Source organism: Lepus europaeus, chromosome 23 (assembly GCF_033115175.1).
Source record: "Lepus europaeus isolate LE1 chromosome 23, mLepTim1.pri, whole genome shotgun sequence".
NCBI classification, from domain to species: Eukaryota; Metazoa; Chordata; class Mammalia; order Lagomorpha; family Leporidae; genus Lepus; species Lepus europaeus.
Genome location: NC_084849.1, coordinates 6067633 through 6090549, shown reverse-complemented (window position 1 = coordinate 6090549; position 22917 = coordinate 6067633). Strand labels below are relative to the sequence as shown.

Genomic DNA, 22917 nt, shown 5'->3' with positions numbered 1-22917 from the left:
AGCAGTGGAGCCAGGACTCCATGGGAGACATGGGTGTCCCAGGGGCGGCCTAACCTAACACCTCCCCCCTCCCACTGAACAGTGCCCATGGGATACGGCAGTGGTGGCTGTGGGGAGCACCGGCTTTGCCACCAGCCAGCCGGGCCTGCCGTGGCCACCGTGGCACCAGGCCGGACCCTGAGCCTGCTTCTGGATGCTTCGCCCCTGCCCAGCAGGGTGCTGGCCCGTGTGAAGTCAGCGCTCGGCCAGGCTAAGGAAGGGGTCTCGGCCCTCGGGTAGCGGCCTCGCGTCTGCACTGGGACACGAAGCCGGGGACAGGGACACGAAGCTGCCGCGTGGCAGCCACACCGGGGAGTGGAAGGAAAAGGGTGCAGACTGGTCGCGTTTCCAGCTGTTTCCTCTTTCACTGCAGGCTCCGGGTCTGCAGCCCGCAGCCGTGGCCGGCCCACCGGAGCCGCGGTGGCCCAGGTTAACCGGACCCTGGCCTGCAGCGCGGGACTCGGCCCGCGGGACGGAGCGCCGCCGGAACCGGAGGTCGGACCTGTGTTTCATCTCGGCCTGGGGGGAGGGGCTGAGGGGGTCTTTTGGCCCGTGCCTGCCCTCACCTGGAGAGAGAGGGTGCGGGGCGAGCCGGGAGCCCTGGAGCGGGTGGAGGTGTGCAGGGGGCGGGGAGAGTGGGGAGCCCGGGGGGCGGGTGAGCGGAGTGGAGAGGCGGGGCGAGCCGGGAGCCCGGGAGGGCTGGAGGTGTCGGGGGTGGGGGCAGGTGCGGGGGTGGGGGCGGGGCGAGCCGGGATCCCGGGGAGGGCTGGAGGTGTCGGGGGTGGGGGCAGGTGCGGGGGTGGGGGCGGGGCGGGGCGGGAGGGTGGAGGTGCGCGCGGGGCGGAGCGAGCGGGGCGGGGGCTGGGCTGCGGGGCCCCGCCTGCCGGGGGGGCGGGCGGCCTGGCGGGCGCGGCGGCGGCGGCGGCCGGGGCGCTCGGAGCGGCGGCGGCGGCAGGATGAACAGCATCAAGAGCGTGCCCGCGCGGGTGCTGAGCCGCAGGCCGGGCCACAGCCTGGAGGCCGAGCGCGAGCAGTTCGACAAGACGCAGGCGAGCGCGGGCGGCGGGCGGGCCGGGGCGCGGGGCGCTGGGCGCCGGGGCTCCGGGGCCGCCCGCGCGCAGGTGAACCGGAAGCCGCGCGCCGCCGCCCGGGTCGGGCCTGGGCCGCGGGGCGGTCGAGGCGCTGCGAACCGGGGTGGCACCGGGGCGGGCCGGGGCCCAGGTGCGCGCGGCCCCGCGGCGGGGAAGCCCCGCTTCCTCCCCTCGGGAGCCGGCGCCCAGGTCCCTGCCGGGAGCCAAGTTGCGCGGCGTGGCCCGAGCGCCGGGCGCGGGGAAGTCGGCTGGGAGCCGGCCCCGCGCGCGGAAACTGCCGGGCCGGGCCTCCGCCTCCGCGCCCCGTGCAGACGCGGGCCGGCCCCGGGCTGGGGAGTGGCGGCGCCCGCGCTGCGGCTCCGGCAACCCCGGCGGGGGACCCGCGGTGGCTGGGGGCGGGGGCGCGCGCCAAGTCGGCCGAGGCCGTCGTGGCCGAAGACTCTCACCTGAGGGAGACCCCTCCCCGCCGCCCTGGTCTGGAGCCGGTGGGTGACCTGTGCGGGGCCCTCCGGGGTCCGCGCGCGGGGCAGGGACCCGTGCGGCCGCGCTCGCGTCGGGGGAGCGCGCAGCGTGGGGAGCCGGAGACCCGGGAGCCTGCCCGAGCTTCGCGCCGCGGGGGCCGGGGCGTCTGTCCCCGCACCCCTGCCCGAGGGGAGCAGAACTTCCCCGGCGGGAGGCGGTCTGGGGGGCCGGCAACTTTGCTTTTGGGGTTTGTCCCGGAGCTGCCGAGCCCAGGTTGCTGGTCTCCGGCGGCCGTGCGTCGGGGACGCCGGGACAGGGTCTCGTGCAGGCCCGCGGGCTTTGCTGGACAAGGCGGCGGATTATTGTTTGTTTTTTCTTCTCGGGGCCTGAGCGCATAAGGAGTCTTTGCCATAGGTGGGTCAGGGCCGCTTCCTCTGGTGGGGTCCTCAGAGCCGCCGACCGGGGGATGTGAGAATGAGGTTTGTACGTGGTTAATATTTAATTAGCTCGTTCCCAGAAATATCTAGCGGGCTGCCAGCGGGGCCGGCGGAGGAGAAGGCCCGGAGCTGCGGCTGCTGTTTCTGTGTCTCCCTGGGGACAGAAAATAGCACATCCGGGCCTGGGCGCCTCCCCCGGTGCGGCCTGTGTGCTGGTCTGCCTGGGCTGTGGGGGCCGCCGGAGGAAGGGGGTCCTGCGCTGGTCAGGCAGGACAGTCTCGGGTCCGTGTGGCCCGCGGCCTGTGGTCGTGGCCCCCACAGGCATGCAGGTGACCGCGTGTGGCAGCATCCAGAGTGCACCTGCGTGCGGGCAGGCTGGACACTGTTTGCCAGGACACTGTGCAGGACCTGCGGCCCAGAGTCGGCTGCTAGTTCCGTTCTCCACGGACTTTTTACTTCGCATTTCTGTTTGAAAGGGAGAGGATCGTCGCTGGTTCAGGTCCCAGCTGCTGAGGCCAGGAGCCGGGAGCTCCATCCAGGTCCCCCACGTGGGTGGCAGGGACCCGAGCTCCTGGGCCACCACCTCAGGGTGCCTGTGAGCAGGAAGCAGGATCAGAGTGGAGTGGCTGGGCCTTGAACCAGGCACCCTGACTCCCCCATGCCGCACGCCTGCTCCGCCACAAATCCCCCCCATTCCGAACTGAAAACTCTGCCATTCCACAGGTGGCGTGGGTTCGAGGGAGGCAGTGCAGGCGGGTGGCCCCCGGCCAGTTGCTCAGCCCCTGAATCCGCTCCTCTCCTGGCTGGGGTGTAAGAGAGGTGCTGGGCGGTGGGCTGAGACGGCCCCGCGTTCCCCAGGCGGGCTGCAGGTGCGTGAGCTGGGTCAGGGGTCATTGCGGGGTCGTAGAGCGTGGGCGAGTGGGAGTGAGGCAGCGAGCAGAAGACCCCTGGTCTCTGGGCCTCAGTATCCCCGCAGGATGTGGAGAGAGCCCGGTCAGCAGCTCTCGGCCCAGCTGCAGGTCAGCGTGACGTCCGGCAGCCCCGTGCAACCGAAATCCTGTCAACACCAACGTTTCCTGACAACTTGGAACTTATTTTCTTTTTGATACTTATTTTATTTATTTGAAAAGCAGAATTACAAAGAGGGAAAGACAGACAGATCTTCCATCCACTGGTTCATTCCCCAAATGGCTGCAACAGCTGGGGCTGAGCCAGGGTGAAGCCGGGAGCTTGGAATCCCATCCAGGTCTCCCACATGAGTACAGGGGTCCATGCATCTGCGCCATCTTCCGATGCTTTCCCAGGCGCATTAGCAGGGAGCTGGATCGGAAGTGGAGCAGCTGGGACCGGAACCAGCACCCATATGGGATGCTGGCATTGCAGGCGGTGGCTAAACCTGCTCTGCCACAGCGCTGGCCCCGACAGCTCAGGACTTCCCAGCCCCGGCCAGAGGCCGCCCGGCGCTGTCCCGTGGGACGGGAAGCGGGGCCCGGGTGTGCTTTGAGATTGGCTCGGCGGCAGCAGGTGAGGTTAATTTCAGGCGTGCCCTTGGTGAATCCCACACAAGTCTCGTTGTCTGCTCTGAGCTCAACACTCAGCTTACGGCTGTTTGGACTCCCTGCCATCCCACCGCTCAGCGCTGTTGGCTCAGCACAGCGACAGGGTTAGAATCAGGGGTGGGGACCCTGAGGAATGGCAGTGGCGTCTGTGGACTTGGGGTGGGGGGCCAGCAGCGGGGCCTGGGTCAGAGGCGCAGGCACTGGGGTGTTTTAAAAAGTTCCTCAGCCAGGTGGTGTTTAGAATCTCTTAGTAAAAATGGGGGCAGGCGTTTGGCCCACGTGACACCTGCGTCCCACTCGGAGTACCTGGTTCAGTTCCCACCTCCGGCGCCTGTCTCCCTCTGGTGGCTCTGGTAGTTGGATTCCTGCCATCCATGTGGGAGACCGGATTGAGTTTCCAGCTTTGGCTCGGCCCAGCCCCCACCGCCGGCATCTGGGGAGTGAAGCGGCAGATGGGAGCTCTGTCTCTGTCCTCTAGTGAATGAATGAATGAGTGAATGAATGACGCAGGTGCTTGGGAAGCGGCCCGAGTTCCCGGTTAGAATGCCGTTCGCCAGCGTGCAGCTGCTTTGACGCTGATATGTTGCACCTGCTGGTCCCGCGCCTGCACCCTGTCTGCCCTCACTGGCCCCCAGGGCTGTCCTCTGACCCCAGCCCTGGCCTCTTCCCTCCGACTCCTGACTGCACGGGCAGGGTTGGGCCACCAGTCCTCTCAGAGCAAATCATGCAGTTTTCCAAAGCGGCTCACTGGCCACGGAGTGTTAGAAGAAACAAGCCATGTGGTGGGCAGCCGGGACCCCTCAGCCTGTCCCTCGCCGTCAGGGGCTGCCCAGGCGCCCCTGGAGGGCAGAAGCACCCCAACATGCACACAGGTGCCTGGGGTGCCGGCCGAGTGGTGCACAGAGGCAGAAGAGGAGCCAGGCCCCCGCTGCCCAGCCACCCCGGAGCGGATGGCGGGTCACGGTCGCGGTCATGGTCGGGGTGAGCAGAGCCTTTCCGGGTGGCTCCCTGCGAGGCTCCGCCCCTCCCCTTGCAGCAGGTGGTTTCCTGGCACTTCCTGGCAGAGCCGTTGCAGAGGTGACTTGGTCCAGGCTGTGCTTGGGACGGCTGCCGTCCTGGACGCCACGCCCCATCATTGGAGTGCACTGGCCTGGGGTGTCCCTCACTGTCTGCCTCTGCAGGGCGGCCGAAGCCGAGGGTCCGGGGTGCAGCCGACGCCCTGTGTTGTGCACAGGGAGGTGAAGGGAGCTGAGAGAAGGGGCGTGGTGTCCCGCGGGGCTCTGCTGCCAGTGGTGGCTGTGGCAGGACCAGTGACAGCCTGGCCCTGGGGAAATGAGCCACAGGCCACCACCTTCCAGATACCTCCAGGGCGGACCCAGTGTCCAGTGAGGGGGGATGCAGGGGGCGTGAGGTGGAGCCAGCCAGGACGTCCCCCTCCTGATTGGGGGTGGGGTGTGCATGGCCGGCTGCTGCTTGTGAATGAAACTCAGCCACCCACAGCAGAGCCTGGTCTGCACCTGCTCTCCCAGGAAGTGGGAGGCCCCGCCTGCCAACCCGAGACGCTGGGCACGCTGGCCAGCTGGGCTGCCCTGCCCCCTTTCCTGGGTGCTGCCAGTTCAGGGCCGACTCGAATAGCAACTTGGAGGTGCCAGCACCTTCCTCCTCCCGCACCTCCCGCACCGCCCTGTCGGCCACACCCCGAGATCCCGAGTGGGCCCCAGGTTCCCCCTTCAGGGAATGCTGAACCCTGGGCCACGAGATGAATTCAGACAAGGTTGTTCCTTCTCTCGCAGAAGTAAACACACGGCTCAAGCTGTGGGTTTGTCTGCCTGGGAGTGACTCAACCCCCTGGCTCCTGGGACAGACAGGTTTCTGGTGATGTCACGGGATTCAGGGACCGAAACCTCCCAGGCTGCGGGTGGAGATGCGACCCGGGGCTGAGCCCTCCTGCCTCCAGCTTTGCCCACTGAGTCTGGGGCAGGGGTGGAGGCAGGCGGGCGGGGGGGAGGGGGCTGCGGCTCTCCCCCAGCCCTCACAGCACCCCCTAGCTCTCGCCTCCTCCCCCTGCTCTCGCCACCTCCCCGGCGCACCGAGCGGGGCTGGTCGGGCAGGAGCTGACTTCCTGGCGGCTGCAGTGGCCGCACCCCGGCGCCGCGGCCACAGGCATCCTGTGTTTGCCTTCATCAATGGCCTTTGAGGGGCGCAGGCGCTTGAATGAGGCCTCTCTGTCCCTTAGACCACTCTGGGAGCACCAGCGCCAGCCTCGCGGCTGGGCTGCTTTTAAAAATAGAAGTTGTCATATCATTACTTTCACTTTGTACCTCCAGCGCGAAGATCGTGAGAGACGCCTGGGAGGCAGCTTTTGCTCATTCTCGCGTTCGCTCTTGCGTCTCGGGTAAAGTCGGACCGGCTGGAGGCATGGGCTGGCGTGGCCCTGGGGTCAGCAGGGAGCGGCCCCGGGACCCCTGCTGGTGCAGCAGTGGCCGGGGCGGGGCTCAGGCTCTGGCGCAGGATCGGGGCCCAGCACGTGGTCGGCTCCGTGAAAATGACTTTGCTGCCAGGTCTTGAGGCCGGTGTCCGGGCCCGGCGCTCGGCGCTGGGCTCTGGCTGTGCCTCCCCCACCTCTGCCCTTGAGAAGGTCAGGTTCCGCCTGCTCCCGGGCCCAGTCTGGGATGAGAGGGGCTTGGGGACTGTCCCAGTACCGGGGGGTCCGTGCGCCTCGCTGCCTCTGCCCCCACCCTACTGTTTCTGGCTGGTGGCTGACACAGAACACCCCATTGTTGCTCTCCACGTCCCTGGCCCAGGGGGGCCGCTCCTGCCTCAGCAGTGGGGAGAGCCACCCCCTCCCTGGTGTCCTCGTCCCCGGCCATCACGGGGAGGTGTGGAAACTGCCCTTCCAGGCCTGGGTGGCCACCTGCTCTTGGAAGCTCCCTTCTCCAGCACTGGGTCTTCTCCCCACCTCAGGGTCACGGTCATTCCCTTGTGCTCCCTGGTGGACTTTCTGTCCTCAGCCTGACCCCGCCAGCCCTGGTCCCCACTCCCCACCCCCAGCGCTGGGCCTGGGCCTCCTTCCAGCTCTGCCCCAACCCTGTAGCTTCCTCCCCTTCAGAATGGGGACCCGGCCTCCTGGCCCTGGGTTGGGCTATCTCTGACAGATGGACCCCCCAAGACTTTAACCGCAGGCCAAAGCTGGGTTAAAACCCCTGGCCGAGACCCCCCCGGGAGCCGCTTTCCCGAGGGCAGCCCCATGGGACAGCACGGGCAGGGGAGGCGTCCCTGGGCAGGGCACCCACAGGCCCCCACTGTGTGAGCACTGGGCCTCCTTGTGTGGCCCTGTGCCTGCCCCACACATCTGCCCGCCTGCACACAACGGAGCAGTGTTCCGGGAGCCCGCCAGGCAGCCCGATGCTGTCCTCAGGAGCCCGCACAGGCCACGCCGCCGGGGCCTGGTGCGGACAGGCCGTGCCGCTCTCCCAGGGCCTCCCTGCCCTGCCCGAGGCCATCCCTGTGCCAGGCTGGTTATGGCAGGGTGGCGCCGATCCCCCACGGTGGGCAGAGTTGGGGTGAGCGGGGAGCAGGCATGAGCAGGGGGCGGGGACCTGGGGACCACAGACCACGTGCAAACAGCCCCAAAGAGGCCGCTGGGGCTGCGAGGGGCTCCGCTCCTGTCTGTAGCGGGATGAGGCCCCCTTGGCCTCCCACCAGCCCTGCCCGGCCACCTCCACATTGGTGTTCGGGGTCTGGGCTGGGTGCCCCACCTCCGCCAGAACAGGTGGCAGGGGTTACACCCCTGAGGGGTGTGCCCTGGTGCTGGGGGGGAGCAGGCTGGAAGGGGGTGCAGGCTCTGAGGACAGACCAGGGTCTGCTCGCTGCTGGGGTGAGAGGCCCAGCTCCTTTGTGGACGCTGGTGCCCTAGCCGTGCCCCAGGGTTGCTGCCGGAGCCCCCGTGAGCACTTGGTAAAGGCGGCCATTGGTCAGTCGCCACTGCCGTGGACAGCGTCCCTCCCGGCACCATAGGCATCCATTGTGGCCTCACAGCAGCTGCCCGGTGGGCACCCGGACGCACCGAGGCCCGGGGTGCAGGCTCAGCAGACTAGCAGGTGGCAAGAGCTGGTGGCCGGCCCCTGGAGGCCTTGACGAGAGAGGCCAGGACCGCCCCAGGTCCCCGCATCCCAATGAGCTGCCACAATGGGCCCAGTGTGCGAAAGGGGGTCAGCCCAGCCCCCAGCGCGGGCCGCGGGCCTGCCGGGGAGGAGCCGCACGGCCCTGCGGGCCGGAGTTTAGGGGGAGGCCGCGGTGTGTGGGATGGAGTCGGGGCCCCTCCAGGGAGCCTCTGGGTAGTGCTGAGCTGGGGGAGGAGACTCTGGGTGGAGGGCGGGGTTGACATTCCGGCCGCGGTCACAGCTGAGGTGGCAGCTTGCTCTGCTCCCAGGGGGCCACCAGCACCTTCCTCCTGGAGGGGGTGGGGGTGGGAGCGAGTCAGGATGCGGCCCACCCAGGGCAGGCAGGCCAGGGGGCTGGGTGGGGAAGGGGATGGCATGTCCCTTGGGTCAGGCTGGCTGAAGGCCCAGCCCTGACAGCTCCTCCCGGGAGCAGGGCAGGGGCCGGATGCGGCAGGATGGGGGTGGGGCACGAGCTCGACCGCCCCTCCCTGGGCTCCGGGGGACCTCGGCCTCCAGGAGAGCCATGTGGCGCGGGCTCAGACCTGCAGTCCCGAGCACCTGCCCAGCGTGGGTCTTGGTCACCCAGGGCCCTGGCCCTCGGGGGCTGCGTGGCCGTGCACCACGTGTGGGAGCTCTCCAGGTGTGGTTGCCGGCGGCTCCCGCGCTGTGCGGGCTGCCCTCGCCCACGCTGGGGCCCTGAACGCCCTCATCGCCTCACAGGCCATCAGCATCAGCAAAGCCATCAACAACCAGGAGGCGCCCGTGAAGGAGAAGCACGCGCGCCGTATCCTTGCCCTCGTGGGAGCCGCGTGGGCAGCGGGGCCGGCCGTGTCCTCGGGGCCAGGGGCCGTCTCCCCGGCTGCACCGTCGCCGCCCGCGTACTCTGGGTCATGGCCTCGCCCTCCTCCCTGTGCCCCTGGCCCACACCCGTGACGCAGCCGCCGCCCTCCCCGTGTGTTCCCCGCCCCGCGTGCTCCCGGCCCTGGGCGCAGGGCTCTGTGCGTGCACTTGGCCTTGACCCCGGAGGCATCATTCTCGGCACGCACCACGAGAAGGGGGCCTTCACCTTCTGGTCCTACGCCATCGGCCTGCCGCTGCCCAGCAGCCCCATCCTCAGCTGGAAGTTCTGCCACGTGCTGCACAAGGTCCTGCGCGATGGGCACCCCAACGTGAGTGGTGCAGCCGCCCTGCCCGCCCCGGGGCTGCGGCTCTCAGACCCCGCCCCTGGCCGCCCCCGGGGCTGCGACTCAGACCCCGCCCCTCGGCCCACCTCCAGGCGGGGCTGCGACTCTCAGACCCCGCCCCCTGCCTGCCCCTCGGGGCTGCGACTCTCAGACCCCGCCCCTCGGCCCACCTCCAGGCGGGGTGCACCTCTCAGGCCCCGCCCCCTGCCCGCCCCTCGGGGCTGCGACTCTCAGACCCCGCCCCTGGCCGCCCCCGGGGCTGCGACTCGGACCCCGCCCCTCGGCCCACCCCCAGGTGGGGCTGCAACTCAGGCCCCGCCCCCTGCCCACCCCCTCGGCCCACCTCCAGGTGGGGCTGCGACTCTCAGACCCCGCCCCCTGCCCGCCCCCCGGGGCTGCGACTCTCAGACCCCGCCCCTCGGCCCACCCCCAGGTGGGGCTGCAACTCAGGCCCCGCCCCCTGCCCACCACTCGGGGCTGCAATTCTCAGACCCCGCCCCTCGGCCCACCTCCAGGCGGGGTGCACCTCTCAGGCCCCGCCCCCTCGGGCCCACCTCCAGAGCATGAGTGGGTGCAGCTCTGTCCCTTCTTCACCCCCCTGGGGCCCCCCCTCCAGGTGGGGGTGTGACTCAGACCCCTCCCCGCCCCCGCAGGTGCTGCACGACTGCCAGCGGTACCGGAGCAACATCCGGGAGATCGGAGACCTGTGGGTAGGCGCAGGGCCTGGCGTGGGGCCTCCACGCCTGCCTGGGCCCAGGGCCCGCATGGCCACAGGCTCAGTGGTTCCCCTTCTGTCCCCTCCGTGGTTCGTAGTGGCCACAGCAGTGGGGACGAGGGCCGGTCTCTGCACGCAGAGTAAAGGAGGCCCCGGGCCCGGGGGCACCCAGAGTGGCCTCCAGAGCCCACAGGAGGGGCGTGCACGCCGGGCAGGGCCAGGGATGGAGGTGTCCCTGGGGGCCTGCAAGTCAGAGACCCCTGCCTGTCAGAGGTGGCCCCTGGAACAGACTGGGGGAGACACCCAGCAGGGTTATCATCAGCCCCCAGCGCTGGGGTCAGTGTCCCCGTCGGCCTGGCCCCTCGTCCTGGACAGAGCCCCACTTCCCACCAGAGTCTGATTGGCGGGAGTGACGAGGCACGGCCGGAGGCAGGGATTGGCGGAGGCCGGCGGGAATCCGCTCCCCTCGCGCGTGCCGGGAGGACCCTGACCCGGGCTCTTCCCGCAGGGGCACCTGCACGACCGGTATGGGCAGCTGGTCAGCCTCTACACCAAGCTGTTGCTGGCCAAGATCTCCTTCCACCTCAAGGTAGCTTCCCGGGGCCCCTGGCTCGTCTGCAGTCCTGGGGAGCAGAGGAGGGCGGGTCTGCCCCGAGGCCAGGACTTTATGACACCCCCATATCCCGGGTGTCTCCCGTGGGCGGAGGGACCAGTCCGGGCCGGCTCTGGTGGTCCCTCCCCCTACTGCACCCGGCTCCCACGAGCGAATGGGGCTGCATGGGGCGGGGGCTTCTCTGGCACCGGCCCCCTCTCTGGAGCTGGGCCTGGACCGGGCCGGGGCATGTGGACGGCCACTGAGGGGCGCCCTCCGCAGCACCCCCAGTTTCCTGCGGGTCTGGAGGTGACAGACGAGGTGTTGGAGAAGGCGGCGGGCACCGACGTCAACAACATGTGAGTGCCCTGGGCGAGGCTGCAGGCGCGGGGTTCCTCGGGGCAGAGCCGGTGCGGCCCCTGCCACGTTTTCATCCCGGGCCCTTGCCCTCTGCAGCTTCCAGCTCACCGTGGAGATGTTCGATTACATGGACTGTGAACTGAAGCTTTCCGAGTCAGGTGAGCTGTCGGATGGGGGGGAACACAGCGGCGAGAGCTGCACCTGCCCCTCCCAGGCGCCCCCACGGTGCCTGCTCCCGGCCTGGGGCGCAGTCTTGGCAGAGAGCGTGGGCCTGACGGCAGGAGCCGCCTCCTCGGGTTCCTGCCCTGGCCTCCCAGGAGACTTGCTTTGGGTGGCGCCCACATTCTGCCCTGAGAAGCCCGAGTCCTGTCCGGCTTCAGCCCAGGACCCGGCCCTGCTGGACAGGAAGTGTGGGGGTGGGGCGTGGCAGGCAGCTTGCCCTGTGCAGCAGGCGAGAGGAGGTAGAAAGAGGCCGGCAGGGCAGCTGCCCGGCACCCCGAGTGTGGCCGAGCCCAGGGTGCTGTTGGCTCGGGTGGCCGGGAGGGCAGCTGGGGGCCAGATACCGAGTGGCCCCCGAGCCAGAGCAGCAGGCTGGTGTTCAGGGTGTGGCCCAGCCGTGTGGCCCCCAGGGGCTGTCCAGGCGGAGATGTGCAATATCAGAGGCCACCAGCAGGGGGCCACATGCCTGGTGTTCCCTCCCCGGCCTGCTCTTGGCGTGGGAGATCCCACAGCCCCCACTGTGGTGACACTGCCGTCTGGCGAAGCCTAAGGAAGGGACCCCCGGTGGTGCTGGGAGACTCGCAGGTGCAGGGCCTTCCTTGCCCCACGGCGAGGTCTGTGGCCACAGAAGACGGGGACAGTGGAAGGCACTGGGCCCAGGGTGCTGTGCAGGAACCGGAGCCTGTGCCCAACACGCAGCCCTCAAGGGGGAGCGACCGCTCAGTGCCTGCCGCGGGGGGGCGGCCTCACGCCTGCCCCGCACCTCTGACACGAGACCTGGCTGTCAGGGTGCCCGGGAGCAAGTGAGGTTTCGGGGTCACTTGGGTCCTGACCCCACTGCCAGGCCGCTGAGCCCACCCAGCTGTGTCTCCACGTGGGGCAAACGAGGCGTCCGGGTGACACCGTCCATCCCCCTCGTCCCCTCCTGCCCCTCGTCCCCGGCCCACGGTGGTGGAAGCCTCCAGAAACCCTTGCTTAGCCGGGGCTCGACCCTGCTGCTGCCCTGCTGTCCGTGGGAGCGGCTGGAGCGGCCTCCCCACCCTGCCCTCCTCCCGGGGTGGCCCCTGTGTCTCCCGGCCAGCGCCAGCTGCTCAGACGCCCTTGCCTGCCCCCCTGCAGTTTTCCGGCAGCTGAACACGGCCATCGCGGTGTCGCAGATGTCCTCAGGCCAGTGCCGCCTGGCCCCGCTCATCCAGGTCATCCAGGACTGCAGCCACCTCTACCACTACACGGTCAAGCTCATGTTCAAGCTGCACGCCTGTGAGCGCCCTCGGGTGAACGCGCCACGGGGAGCCAGCGCGTTGCGTTGACGAGCAGGCGGCCTGTGGGGAAGGCCCCGCTTTCCGGGACCAGGAAAGACGCAGTAGAAGAGCCTCAGCTGCGTGGTTCACGAGCTGCCCGCCAGGTCTCCCGGCCCCCACACAGGCCAGGGCAGGCGCGTGTGCTCTGTGCTCGGCGCTGAGAGCTCTGGCTTGGGCGGACGAGGCCGCGTGGGCATCTCCCCTTCTGGTCAGGGTCCTCGCTCAGAAAGTCAGGCCCACCCCCCTCCCAGGGTCTCTGCTCCCTTTCCTGGTGGCGTGGGGCTGGCCATGGTGGGGGTCTCTCCCATCTGCTGGTTCTGGAATGGGAGGGGTGGGGGGGCAAGGAGCTGCCTGGCCTCACGGGGGTCCCGTTTAAACTGTGTGCTCCCCAGGTCTCCCCGCGGACACGTTGCAGGGCCACCGGGACCGGTTCCACGAGCAGTTCCACAGGTAGTGCCCATGGCGGGGCTGGGCGGGGCCAGGCAGGGCCGGAAGAGGCCCCGCAGCCCCCCTGATGCCCGCCTTGCTGCCCCCTCCCCCCGCAGCCTCAGGAACTTCTTCCGCAGAGCCTCAGACATGCTCTACTTCAAGCGGCTCATCCAGATCCCCCGGCTGCCCGAGGTACCCGCGCCCCTGCCCCAGGCCGCCCGCTGGGCTGTGTCCAGGGCTTCCTCCCCGAGTGGCTGAGCGGCTGTCCCCACAGGGACCCCCCAACTTCCTGCGGGCCTCGGCCCTGGCCGAGCACATCAAGCCCGTGGTCGTGATCCCCGAGGAGGCCCCGGAGGACGAGGAGCCGGAGACCCTGATCGAGATCAGCACGGGGCCCCCTGCTGCAGAGCCGGTGGTGAGCTGCCCTCCCGTGTCCCCGCCGTGTCCCCGCCGTGTCCCCGCCGGGCCAGGGCGCGGGTGGAGGGGTGAGGGCCGTGCTTTGCCGTGGCAGGTGGTGGCCGACCTCTTCGGCCCGACGTTCGGACCCCCCAATGGCTCCGTGAAGGACGACAGGTGAGGCCCGGGGTGGGCTGTGGTCACCCTGGAGGGGGTGTGAGTGAGGGCGGGGCCTGAGCGCCCGTCCACGTCCCCAGGGACCTGCAGATCGAGAGCTTGAAGAGAGAGGTGGAGGCGCTGCGCTCGGAGCTGGAGAAGATGAAGCTGGAGGTGAGGTCCCGGGGGCGGCGGGCGGCCGGAGCCCCCAGGGCGGCCGGCCCCACGCTGCCCGCTGCCCGCCCCGCAGGCCCAGCGGTACGTGGCGCAGCTGAAGGGCCAGGTGAACGCGCTCGAGGCCGAGCTGGAGGAGCAGCGCAAGCAGAAGCAGAAGGCCCTGGTGGACAACGAGCAGCTCCGCCACGAGCTGGCCCAGCTGCGGGCCGCGCAGCAGGAGGGCGAACGCAGCCAGGGCCTGCTGGAGGAGGCCGAGAGTGCGTGCGGGGGCTCAGGGGGCGCGGGGGGCCCGGGGCCGGCCCGGCGCCCCCGCTTCCCGGGTGACGCGGCCCCTGTCGCCCAGGGAAGGCCAGTGCCACGGAGCTGCGCTACCAGAAGCTGAAGGAGAAACACAGTGCGCTCATCAACACGCACGCCGAGCTGCTGCGGAAGGTAGAGCCGCCCCCGGCCCCTGCACAGGGCGGGCAGGGCCTGCGCCCCCCACTCCGCCCCGGCCTCACTGCACTGGGTGGGCAGGGCCTGTGCCCCCCACCCCGGCCCCACTGCACAGGGCGGGCAGGGCCTGAGCCCCGGACCCTACACTCCATTCCCACTGGCCTTGCTGCATCGTCCAGTAGAGCCTGAGCCCCCTGCCCCCTTGCACCGGGCCGGCAGGGCCTGCGACCCCCACCCCGCCCCTCATCCCGCCCTTCATCCCCGCAGAACGCGGACACAGCCAAGCAGCTGACGGTGACGCAGCAGAGCCAGGAGGAGGTGGCGCGGGTGAAGGAGCAGCTGGCCTTCCAGGTGGAGCAGGTTAGGCGCGAGTCGGAGATGAAGGTGCGTGCCATGCCGCCCCCCCCCCGCGCCCCCTCCTCCCCCGCCCTGCCCCCCAGCCCCGCTGACTCCCCGCCCTGTCCTAGCTGGAGGAGCAGAGCGACCAGGTGGAGCAGCTCAAGCGGGAGCTGCAGGCCAAGGCCGGGGAGCTGCGGCACGTGCAGGAGGCCCTGAGCCGCACGGAGCAGGTGTGGCGGGGCCCGGGTGGCCTGGATGCCCTGGCGGGAGGGGGGGCCCCCCCCGGGGCGGCCTGCTCAGGTGCCTGGTGTTCGCAGAGCGGCTCCGAACTGAGCTCCCGGCTGGACGCCCTGAGCGCAGAGAAGGACGCCCTGAGCGGGGCCATGCGGCAGCGGGAAGCTGACCTCCTGGCTGCACAGAGCCTGGCGCGGGACCAGGAGGCGGCGCTGAGCCAGGAACGGCAGCGCAGCTCCCAGGAGAAGCAGGAGCTGCAGGGGCGGCTGGCAGAGAAGGTACGAGCGCCCGCAGGTGCAGGGCGGTGCATCCCCCCGCCCGCACAGGGTCCCCGCCTCCTAGTGCATGTCCCTGCTGGCTTGTGTGGGCTTTTCGTGTTCATCACCCAGGTGTATGCTTTTGGGAGAACATCTGGAGCCTTCAGTTTTAAGATTTTATTTGAAAGAAATCTTCTATCCACTGGTTCAGTCCCCAAGAGGCTGAGGCTGGGCCAGGCTGAAGCCAGGAGCTTCTTCCAGGTCTCGCACGTGGGTGCAGGGGCCCAGGCACTTGGGCCATCTGCTGCTGCTTTCCCAGGAGCATTAGCAGGGGGTTGCATTGGAAGTAGAGCAGCCGGGACTCAAACCTGCGCCCACAGGAGATGCCGGTCCTGCAGGCACCAGTGTTCTTTACTTGGGGTTTTATTGAGTTGTTCAGACCTCAGGCCTGGCACTGGGCCTCTGAGCTGCCCCTCTCCTCCCCCAGGAGTCGCAGGAGCAGGAGCTGCGGCAGAGGCTGCTGGACCAGCAGTTTGCGGTGCTGTGTGGTGCCGCCGCAGAGGCCGAGTGTGTCCTGCAGGACGCGGTGAGCAAGCTGGACGACCCCCTGCACCTGCGCTGCACCAGCTCCCCAGGTATGTGCTCGGCCGCCCTGCGCCCAGCCTGGCTGCAGGCCGCACAGGGCTGTGGCCTCACCCCTCCCTGTGCCCGCAGACTACCTGGTGAGCAGGGCGCAGGCGGCCCTGGACACCGTGAGCGCCCTGGAGCAGGGCTACGCCCAGTACCTGACGTCCCCGGCGGGTGAGTGCAGCGGCCCCCACCCCTCCCCAGGACCCAGCCCTGTGCGCACGTGGCACACGCGGTCCCCTCCCTCTCCTCAGCTCAGGGGCCTCTCTGTCCCCCCAGACGCCTCCTCCCTGGTGGCGGCCTTGGCCCGCTTCTCCCACCTGGCTGCAGACACCATCATCAACGGCGGTGCCACCTCCCACCTGGCCCCCACCGACCCTGCTGACCGTAAGTGGGTCCCGGGCACCAGGCCTCGCTTGGCTCCCACCGGGGGCCCTCCCAAGGGACCTGGGGCTTTGGGGTTCACAGGTATCTGCCCCCAGGCCTGATTGACAGCTGTCGCGAGTGTGGGGCCCGGGCGCTGGAGCTCATGCAGCAGCTACAGGACCGGCAGGGAGTGGCCAGGGCGCAGCCCGGCCTGGTGCGGGACCCCCTGCAGGGCATCCTTCAGCTGGGCCAGGTGAGCTGGGAGGGGTCGGGCGGCCTCTGCCCTGTGGCTCCGCCCCCTACCCACACTGCCTCGGGTTGAAGGGAGTGAGTCCACCTGCCTGACTCCTGTGCTCCCAGGAGCTGAAGCCCAAGAGCCTGGACGTGCGGCAGGAGGAGCTCGGTGCCATGGTGGACAAGGAGATGGCGGCCACGTCCGCGGCCATTGAAGACGCCGTCCGGAGGATGGAGGTCAGGACCGCAGGCAGGGACCCCGCCCCCGTCCTGCAGTGGCTCGGGGGCGGGGGCAGAGCTGTGCGTGTTCCAGGGCCACCCCCTCCTAGCTCAGGCTGTCTTTCTGCATAGGACATGATGAACCAGGCTCGCCACGCAAGCTCGGGGGTGAAGCTGGAGGTGAACGAGAGGTGAGCCCCTTTGCTCCCGGGCCCCAGCCCAAGGTGGGGTCCCCGCAGAACCCCCAGGGCAGGGGTCTGCCTGCCTACTGCTGCTCCCGAAAGGCAGGCTCAGGGGTAAGCAGGGCCCGCGCCAGCCCTGCTGTGCCAGGCCCACATGGCGCCTGGGGCTAGGCCGAGCCCACGCCCCCTGCCCTCGTGCCTGGGGCTAAGCAGAGCCCACGGTCTCCTCCTCTCACCTCCCTGTGCCCCCCCCCACTCCCCCCAGGATTCTCAGCGCCTGCACAGACCTGATGAAGGTGAGTGGGCAGTCGGGGCTCGGGGCGGCCTCCGGCCCGCAAAGGCTGCCCTGAGAGTCACGGCTGGGTCTCGGCAGGCCATCCGGCTCCTGGTGATCACCTCCACCAGCCTGCAGAAGGAAATCGTCGAGAGTGGCAGGGTGAGTTGGGTGGGCTCTGGCCAGGCCACACAGCCTCAGGCCCCTTAGGACGAGTCCACACACACACTGGGGGAAGGGGGCAAGGTGGACCCTGGGGACCCATTCCCACGGGCCTGTCCTCCTCTTGCCACTAGGGGGCAGCCACGCAGCAGGAATTTTACGCCAAGAACTCCCGGTGGACTGAGGGCCTCATCTCTGCCTCCAAGGCTGTGGGCTGGGGAGCCACGCAGCTGGTGTATGTGGCCCAGGTGGGGGTGGGCAGGGGGGAGCCGTCGGGGGGGCAGTCCTTGGGACGGAGCCCCAGGCCCCTGACGGGCCCCTCCCCTCAGGGAGTCCGCTGACAAGGTGGTGCTGCACACGGGCAAGTACGAGGAGCTCATCGTCTGCTCGCACGAGATTGCAGCCAGCACGGCCCAGCTGGTGGCAGCCTCCAAGGTGAGGCAGCCGGCGACCCCCAGGCTCCCGGCTCGGCCCTGCCCCAGGCTGGGAGACCGTGGCCCACGCTGCCCCTCCCCCCAGGTGAAAGCCGACAAGCACAGCCCCCACCTGAGCCGCCTGCAGGAGTGCTCCCGGGCCGTCAACGAGAGGGCGGCCAACGTGGTGGCCTCCAGCAAGTCGGGCCGGGAGCAGATTGAGGACAGAGGTGAGTGGGGGGTGGGGTGGGGGGCCTCAGGCTGGGGGTGTGGCGTCCACTCACTCACCTGCCCCCGGCCACAGACACCATGGATTTCTCTGGCCTGTCCCTCATCAAGCTGAAGAAGCAGGAGATGGAGTCGCAGGTGGGTGCTGGCTTGGCTGGGCTGCGGCAGGGTGGGGAGGGAGGCCCGGGGCCGCGCTGAGGGGCTGTGGGCCCTGGGCCTACAGGTGCGAGTCCTGGAGCTGGAGAAGATGCTGGAGGCCGAGCGTGTGCGGCTCGGGGAGCTGCGGAGGCAGCACTACGCCGCACTGGCCGGAGTCGTGGCAACTGCGGGCGAGGAAGAGCCCAGCCGGCCCACTGCTGCCCCCCGCAGCGCGACCAAGAAGCCGCCCCTGGCCCAGAAGCCCAGTGTGGCCCCCAGACCAGACCAACAGGTGCCAGGTGTTGGGAGTGGCTGTCCCCAGGCTGGGCCACGTGCTCCTGGCCACAGCCACTGAGCCCCTCCCATCTGCCTCCTGCAGCTGGACAGAAAGGAGGGTGTGTACCCGGCTCAGCTCGTGAACTACTAGCCCGGGGGCCAGCAGCGTGGCGGCGGGTCTGAGCCCTGGGCCAGGCTGCCAGCGCTCGCTGAACCTTCTGGACGAGAGCCTACTTACCTGCAGCGGGTCCCGGCAGGCCTGAGTCTCCGCAGAGAGCGTTTTTAATATTCCGAGTTAGAACTTACTACAGTCAGTACACTGGGAAAGAGGCCGCATGGGGGCCCCTGCCTTCTGGACTCCGATGCCACCGTGCCCTCAAACCACGTGGCCTCAGCTGCTTCTCCTGGGGCCAGGTGGGAGAAGTGGCCACTGTCCTGTCTACAGAGCCAGGCAGTCCAGGCCCCAGGGCCACCTCTGCTCCTGGAGGCGCCATTTCCAACTGGAACCTGTGCCACCCTCCCATTTCCTGTCTAAGGCCAGTGACGGGCCACGCCCCATCACTCACCACCCGCCTGCCTGAAGGTGGGGCCCTGGCTCTGGGGCCTCCAGCTCGGTGAGTGAGATGGAGGAGCCTCGGGCAGGGCCAGGCTGGGCGGGGCCGCCTCCAGCCTCTTAGCTGTTTGCCCACTACTGGCCGAGGTCTAGCACCGAGCGAGGTGCCAGGTCCCTGCTCTCGATGTCCCACTGACAATAAAGCGCACTGTGACTGTTCCCAGCCCGGCTCTTCATTCCTCCGGGGCCCACAGGAAGCCTCACTGGTACTGCCAGAGCGTCCGTCGTCCTCTGGGACACTTCTGTAGCTCAGGTCTGCCTCTGACAGCCCAGCCTGCACCCCGCGCGGGCTCCTTGGACCCTGCCAGCTCTTGAGACCACGTGGTCTGGACACGAGAGCCGTGGGGACTCTGATTCCCAGCTGGCCTGGGGCTGATCGTGGTGGCCATGCAGGGCCTGAGCCTGCAGCTGGCCTGAAGCCCAGGCCAAGCACACACAGCCCATCAGGACAGCTCCTGCCCGCACACAAGACTCCCGCCTCCCCCACGGGCTCCCTGCCCATGAGGGGAATCCTGGGGGAGCTGCTTTGCTAACTGGTCCCATACGGGGCTGCTGGGATGGACGGCTCCTGCCCGCACACAGGACTCCCGCCTCCCCCACGGGCTCCCTCCATGAGGGGAATCCTGGGGGAGCTGCTTTGCTAACTGGTCCCATACAGGGCTGCTGGGATGGCACCCTCGCAGAACAGCTTCAGCCCTGAAAGCAAATGGTGACCGCACCAAGAGCGGGAACTGCGTGAGGAGCCCCCATCAGCCCCTCCCCAGTCCCCCGTGTGAGCACAAGGCCCACGGAGGCTCCAGCGAGGCCGAGCTCACGACCAGCAGCCACGGGACTTACCGTCAAGTCCAGCGTCACCAGGGTGCACAGATCTGGTGAGAAGCTTCCCGGCAGCCCCTGGGAACAGAGCCGCCAGACACGCGCCCTCCCCTTTTTATAAAGGAAAACTGATTTCCCAGGAGAAGCGTCCATCTCAGAGGGCAAAGTCCACTTTCTCCTGGAAACCCTCAGGACGACGTGCGGGGACGGCACCCTGCTTATACAGTGATGGGGGGGCAGACACGCCAGAGCACACGGCACAGCTCGGCGGGGAGGGCACGCAGCACAGGTCAGTGGGGCAGACACGCGAGGGCACACGCATGGCTCAGCAGGGGCAGCGGGCACACGAGAGCACACAGCACAGCTCGGGCAGACACGCGAGGGCACACGCATGGCTCAGCAGGGGCAGCGGGCACACGAGAGCACACAGCACAGCTCGGGTAGGCACGCGAGGGCACACACATGGCTCAGCAGGGGCAGCGGGCACACGAGAGCACACAGCACAGGTCAGTGGGGCAGACACGCGAGGGCACACGCATGGCTCAGCAGGGGCAGCGGGCACACGAGAGCACACAGCACAGCTCGGGTAGGCACGCGAGGGCACACGCATGGCTCAGCAGGGGCAGCGGGCACACGAGAGCACACAGCACAGCTCGGGTAGGCACGCGAGGGCACACACATGGCTCACATGAGAGCACGTGGCACGACTCAGTGGGGGCGGGCACGCGGGGACAGTGGGCATTTGGCCTAGCGATTAAAGCTCCTGCATTGCACGCAGGCGTACTTAGGGCGCGGTCTCAGCTACACTGGGTCCCTGCCATGCACGTGGGAGACCTGGATTGAGTTCCCGCCTCCTAGCATTTGGGGAGTGAACCAGTGGACGGCGGTACTTGCTACTAAAGCCCACACCCCAGTACACAAGGGCACCGGCAGCACCACACAGGAGACGGGGCGGCAGGGTCCGCCCTCCCAGCCTGGAAGGGGAAGCAACCCCCGGGAAACACGGCGAGCATTGTCAGCAGCTGCGTGGCACACGGCCACCCCAGGGACAGAGGCCGGGGCGGCTGAGCGGAGGACACGTTCCCTCCGCACGGCAGGACACGACCTCGCTGCCTGTCCTCGCTGTTTACGACACTAATAGGAAAGGCAGCAGGCCCGGCCACTCGTGCCGCAGGCCAAATGCAGCCAGAGCCACCAGTGGCTCGTTTCTGCCTTCAAGACCGGAGCCCTGGCCACTGCCACTGCCGAACCGCACCTGTCAGGTACACCCCAGGCAGAGACGCAACAGGACTGTTACCAACGATTCTGTTTATTAAAAAGGGTCCCGCGGCTTTACAACCACAGCGCCACACGCAGCCCTGCACAGGGGCGGTGAGGCCGGGCTGTGGGCGTTCCCGACGGTGGCCAGCGGCAGAGGTGCGGGGCAAGTGTGGCACCGCTCACTTGAGATTCACAGAACATGGCGAGCCCACGTGATGGGCATGGCAGTGAACCATCCGACACAGCTTTGTTTTCTTTAAAAACAGTCACGACAGAGCTGGAGTGGAGGACCTGGAGTGTACGGTACAGGGACAGAGTTGATGGCCTCACCTGTGAACCTCTGGGACAGGCCTGCTTTAGCTGGCTCGATTCTGTCACCCTGCCTGGCAGCCTGCTGGTCCCGGGCCAGGGCCTTGGCTGCTGGACACAGGGACGGTGAGAGTGGAGCCACAAGACCTGCCCAGGGGCCCACGACAGGCTTCCTTGTTGACAGGTGTGTGGTGCACCCCCCACCCCAGCAGGGGCCTGGGGTTCTGCACACGTGGCACCAGCAGGTGAGACCCCAGGGGGCAGGAAGAGCCTGCGTCCCCCTGCCCAGCAGCTACATCACCACTTCCTGAGCCGGCTGCCAGCCAGCCAGAGGCAGAGAACACGGGCTAAGCGTTTCCTGGTTCGAGGCGGCCAGACTTCCTGTACTAAGACAACGAGTGTGACGAGCCCTTCCACGAACACAGAGCCACCAGGGCCCCAGCGCCTGCGGGCATCCCAGTCCTGGCACCAGGGGAGCTAAGGCACAGCACGGGCACCACAGGCGCGACCGTGCACTGCTCGCACAAAAGGAAGTTGCATCCATTTCTTATCTGCTTTTCGATCTGGCCAAACAACATTTGCATTTTTTAAAAGTTTCCCTGAATGGTCTTATGTCAAAAAGGTTTCTTTCCAAATATAAAACAGGAGTTTCACATGTAGTAAAAATACTGAGGGAGCATTTCTTCATAGAAATCCTGGGGCTGGGCACGGTCTCCAGTGCCAAGTCCCACTCACCCTGGCTCCTCGCGCCTGGCCTTTGGCCATGGCTGTGGCCGAGAGTCACCTCTGCCGGGGTGGGTGGGTGGGGCCTGCGGCAACTTGTCCCCCGCCTCAGGGAGCAGCAGAGCCACGCGTCAGAGCCCGGCCACAGCCGCACCTTCCAGGCTGGCCGACGCTGGGCCGGGACACACGGAACCATCATTCGCAGATGAAACATAAATTAACCATGCTCACGAAGTCAAGCTCAGACGGGAGGACCACGACTCCGGGTGGGAAGTGGGAGACAGGCCGTTCCCTCCCAAACGCACGAGCCGGTCGACACGATGGCGGCGGCCACACCAGAAGGCAAACCGTCAAAACACAGGGCACACAAACGGCCTCGACGCAGAGCCTGGGTTTCTACTTCTACTCACCACTGACCTACAGTTCTAGAATGGACGCTGGCCCAGAGCACCTGGCCCTCTGCACAGCAGCTGGGCCCCTCGGCCGCCTCGCAGCCCAGCACAGCGGGCGGAGGTCGTCTCCCAGGGAGGACGGCGTGGCGCTCACTGCAGGATGAAGCCTGGCTGGTGCGGAGGCAGCCGGGGTGGGGGTCTCTGAGGGAGAGCTGGCGGGTACAGCGACACGAACTGTGCGGAGAATCCGGGCTGTGGAGGGAGGCCCCCGCGGGGAGGCAGGGGCGGGCACTGTAATCCTGCGTACGGAGCGGCCTGTCCCGCGCCTGCGGCGGCAGTGAAGGGGGTGGCTAAGCGTCCTGCAGGCACCTGGGGTGGCGGTGGGGGGATGCGCCGAGGCGCGACGGAAGGGGGCCCGCCGGCCTCTGGGGCAGGCGCCTGTTCAGCCACCCTGGGTGGCAGCGGGGCCGAGGCCTGCGGGGGTCTCTGCCCCTTCAGCACCATCTCTTGGAGCTTTTCGATCTTCACCCTCCGCGTGTGCGCCAGCTTCCGCTTGCTCTGATAGACGTCGATGAAGGCGTCCAGGGGAAGTTCTCCGTCCAGGAACTGCTCGGCCATGTTCTGGGGGGGGGGGGGGGGAGGGGAAAGCCGACTGTAGCACCCGCCCCCTCGGGGGACTCCCCGGGGGCCCACACTTCACACCACTCAGCCTGCAGACCCTAGGGGTGCATGTGCAGGGCCTCGGGCTCAGGAGCCACCAAGGGGAGCAGCCTTCGGAGCAGGGGTCTTCTGGTGGCCCCGAGCTGCCAGGCGTCCCAGGTAAGGAGGTGACCGCTGTCCCCACTTACGGCTCCTCTCACTGAGCCAGCCGGAGCCCAGCACTTCCTGGCTTTTTGCCTGGCTGCGTCCCGCCTGACAGTCTCACCCAAACAGGGTCAGCGGGACAGAAACTTGCTAGGACCCCACCAAAGGACAATGCCACCTGACCTTGGCAACACAGTACCGGGCCCGGCTTGCTTTACCTGGGCAACACGGCCCGACTCATTTCCCGATTGCCTATTCAGGCCCAGCACCCAGCTGGCATGGTCCGCAAAGCTCTGTGGCTGCAGCTGACTCAGGCCTTGGCCACAAGCACCCATG

At 68.4% G+C, this 22917-nt stretch overlaps 2 protein-coding genes across 4 annotated transcripts in view; one reads left to right on the top strand and one right to left on the bottom strand.

The window, feature by feature from the left end:
• The first annotated feature begins 967 nt into the window (after nucleotides 1-967).
• Nucleotides 968-18459, top strand: HIP1R (huntingtin interacting protein 1 related). 3 transcript variants are annotated; one of them, XM_062181880.1, is made up of 32 exons: nucleotides 968-1088; nucleotides 8472-8535; nucleotides 8778-8920; nucleotides 9589-9645; nucleotides 10159-10239; nucleotides 10525-10601; nucleotides 10699-10760; nucleotides 11941-12081; nucleotides 12515-12572; nucleotides 12668-12743; nucleotides 12826-12966; nucleotides 13063-13124; nucleotides 13205-13277; nucleotides 13354-13537; nucleotides 13624-13712; nucleotides 13983-14099; nucleotides 14183-14284; nucleotides 14372-14566; nucleotides 15033-15180; nucleotides 15260-15346; nucleotides 15452-15559; nucleotides 15655-15791; nucleotides 15899-16009; nucleotides 16124-16182; nucleotides 16439-16469; nucleotides 16547-16609; nucleotides 16744-16844; nucleotides 16939-17044; nucleotides 17129-17252; nucleotides 17327-17388; nucleotides 17474-17680; nucleotides 17768-18459. In XM_062181880.1, exons 1-32 carry the CDS (start codon nucleotides 996-998, stop codon nucleotides 17813-17815), a joined length of 3207 nt encoding a protein of 1068 aa, XP_062037864.1. In that variant the 5' UTR covers nucleotides 968-995; the 3' UTR covers nucleotides 17816-18459. The 3 variants fall into 3 exon arrangements, with proteins under 3 accessions (XP_062037864.1, XP_062037865.1, XP_062037866.1); XM_062181881.1 differs by lacking the exons at nucleotides 17129-17252; nucleotides 17327-17388; nucleotides 17474-17680; nucleotides 17768-18459 and having other exon boundaries at nucleotides 16744-16857; nucleotides 16939-17038; XM_062181882.1 differs by lacking the exons at nucleotides 15899-16009; nucleotides 16124-16182; nucleotides 16439-16469; ... (5 more) ...; nucleotides 17474-17680; nucleotides 17768-18459 and having other exon boundaries at nucleotides 15427-15559; nucleotides 15655-15742.
• VPS37B (VPS37B subunit of ESCRT-I) overlaps nucleotides 18432-22917 on the bottom strand; it is a 37883-nt gene continuing 33397 nt past the window's right edge. Inside the window, exon 4 of the mRNA XM_062181883.1 lies at nucleotides 18432-22398. Coding sequence (XP_062037867.1) covers nucleotides 21928-22398 — 471 coding nt within the window. The 3' untranslated portion in view covers nucleotides 18432-21927. The remainder of the gene's footprint in view (nucleotides 22399-22917) is intronic.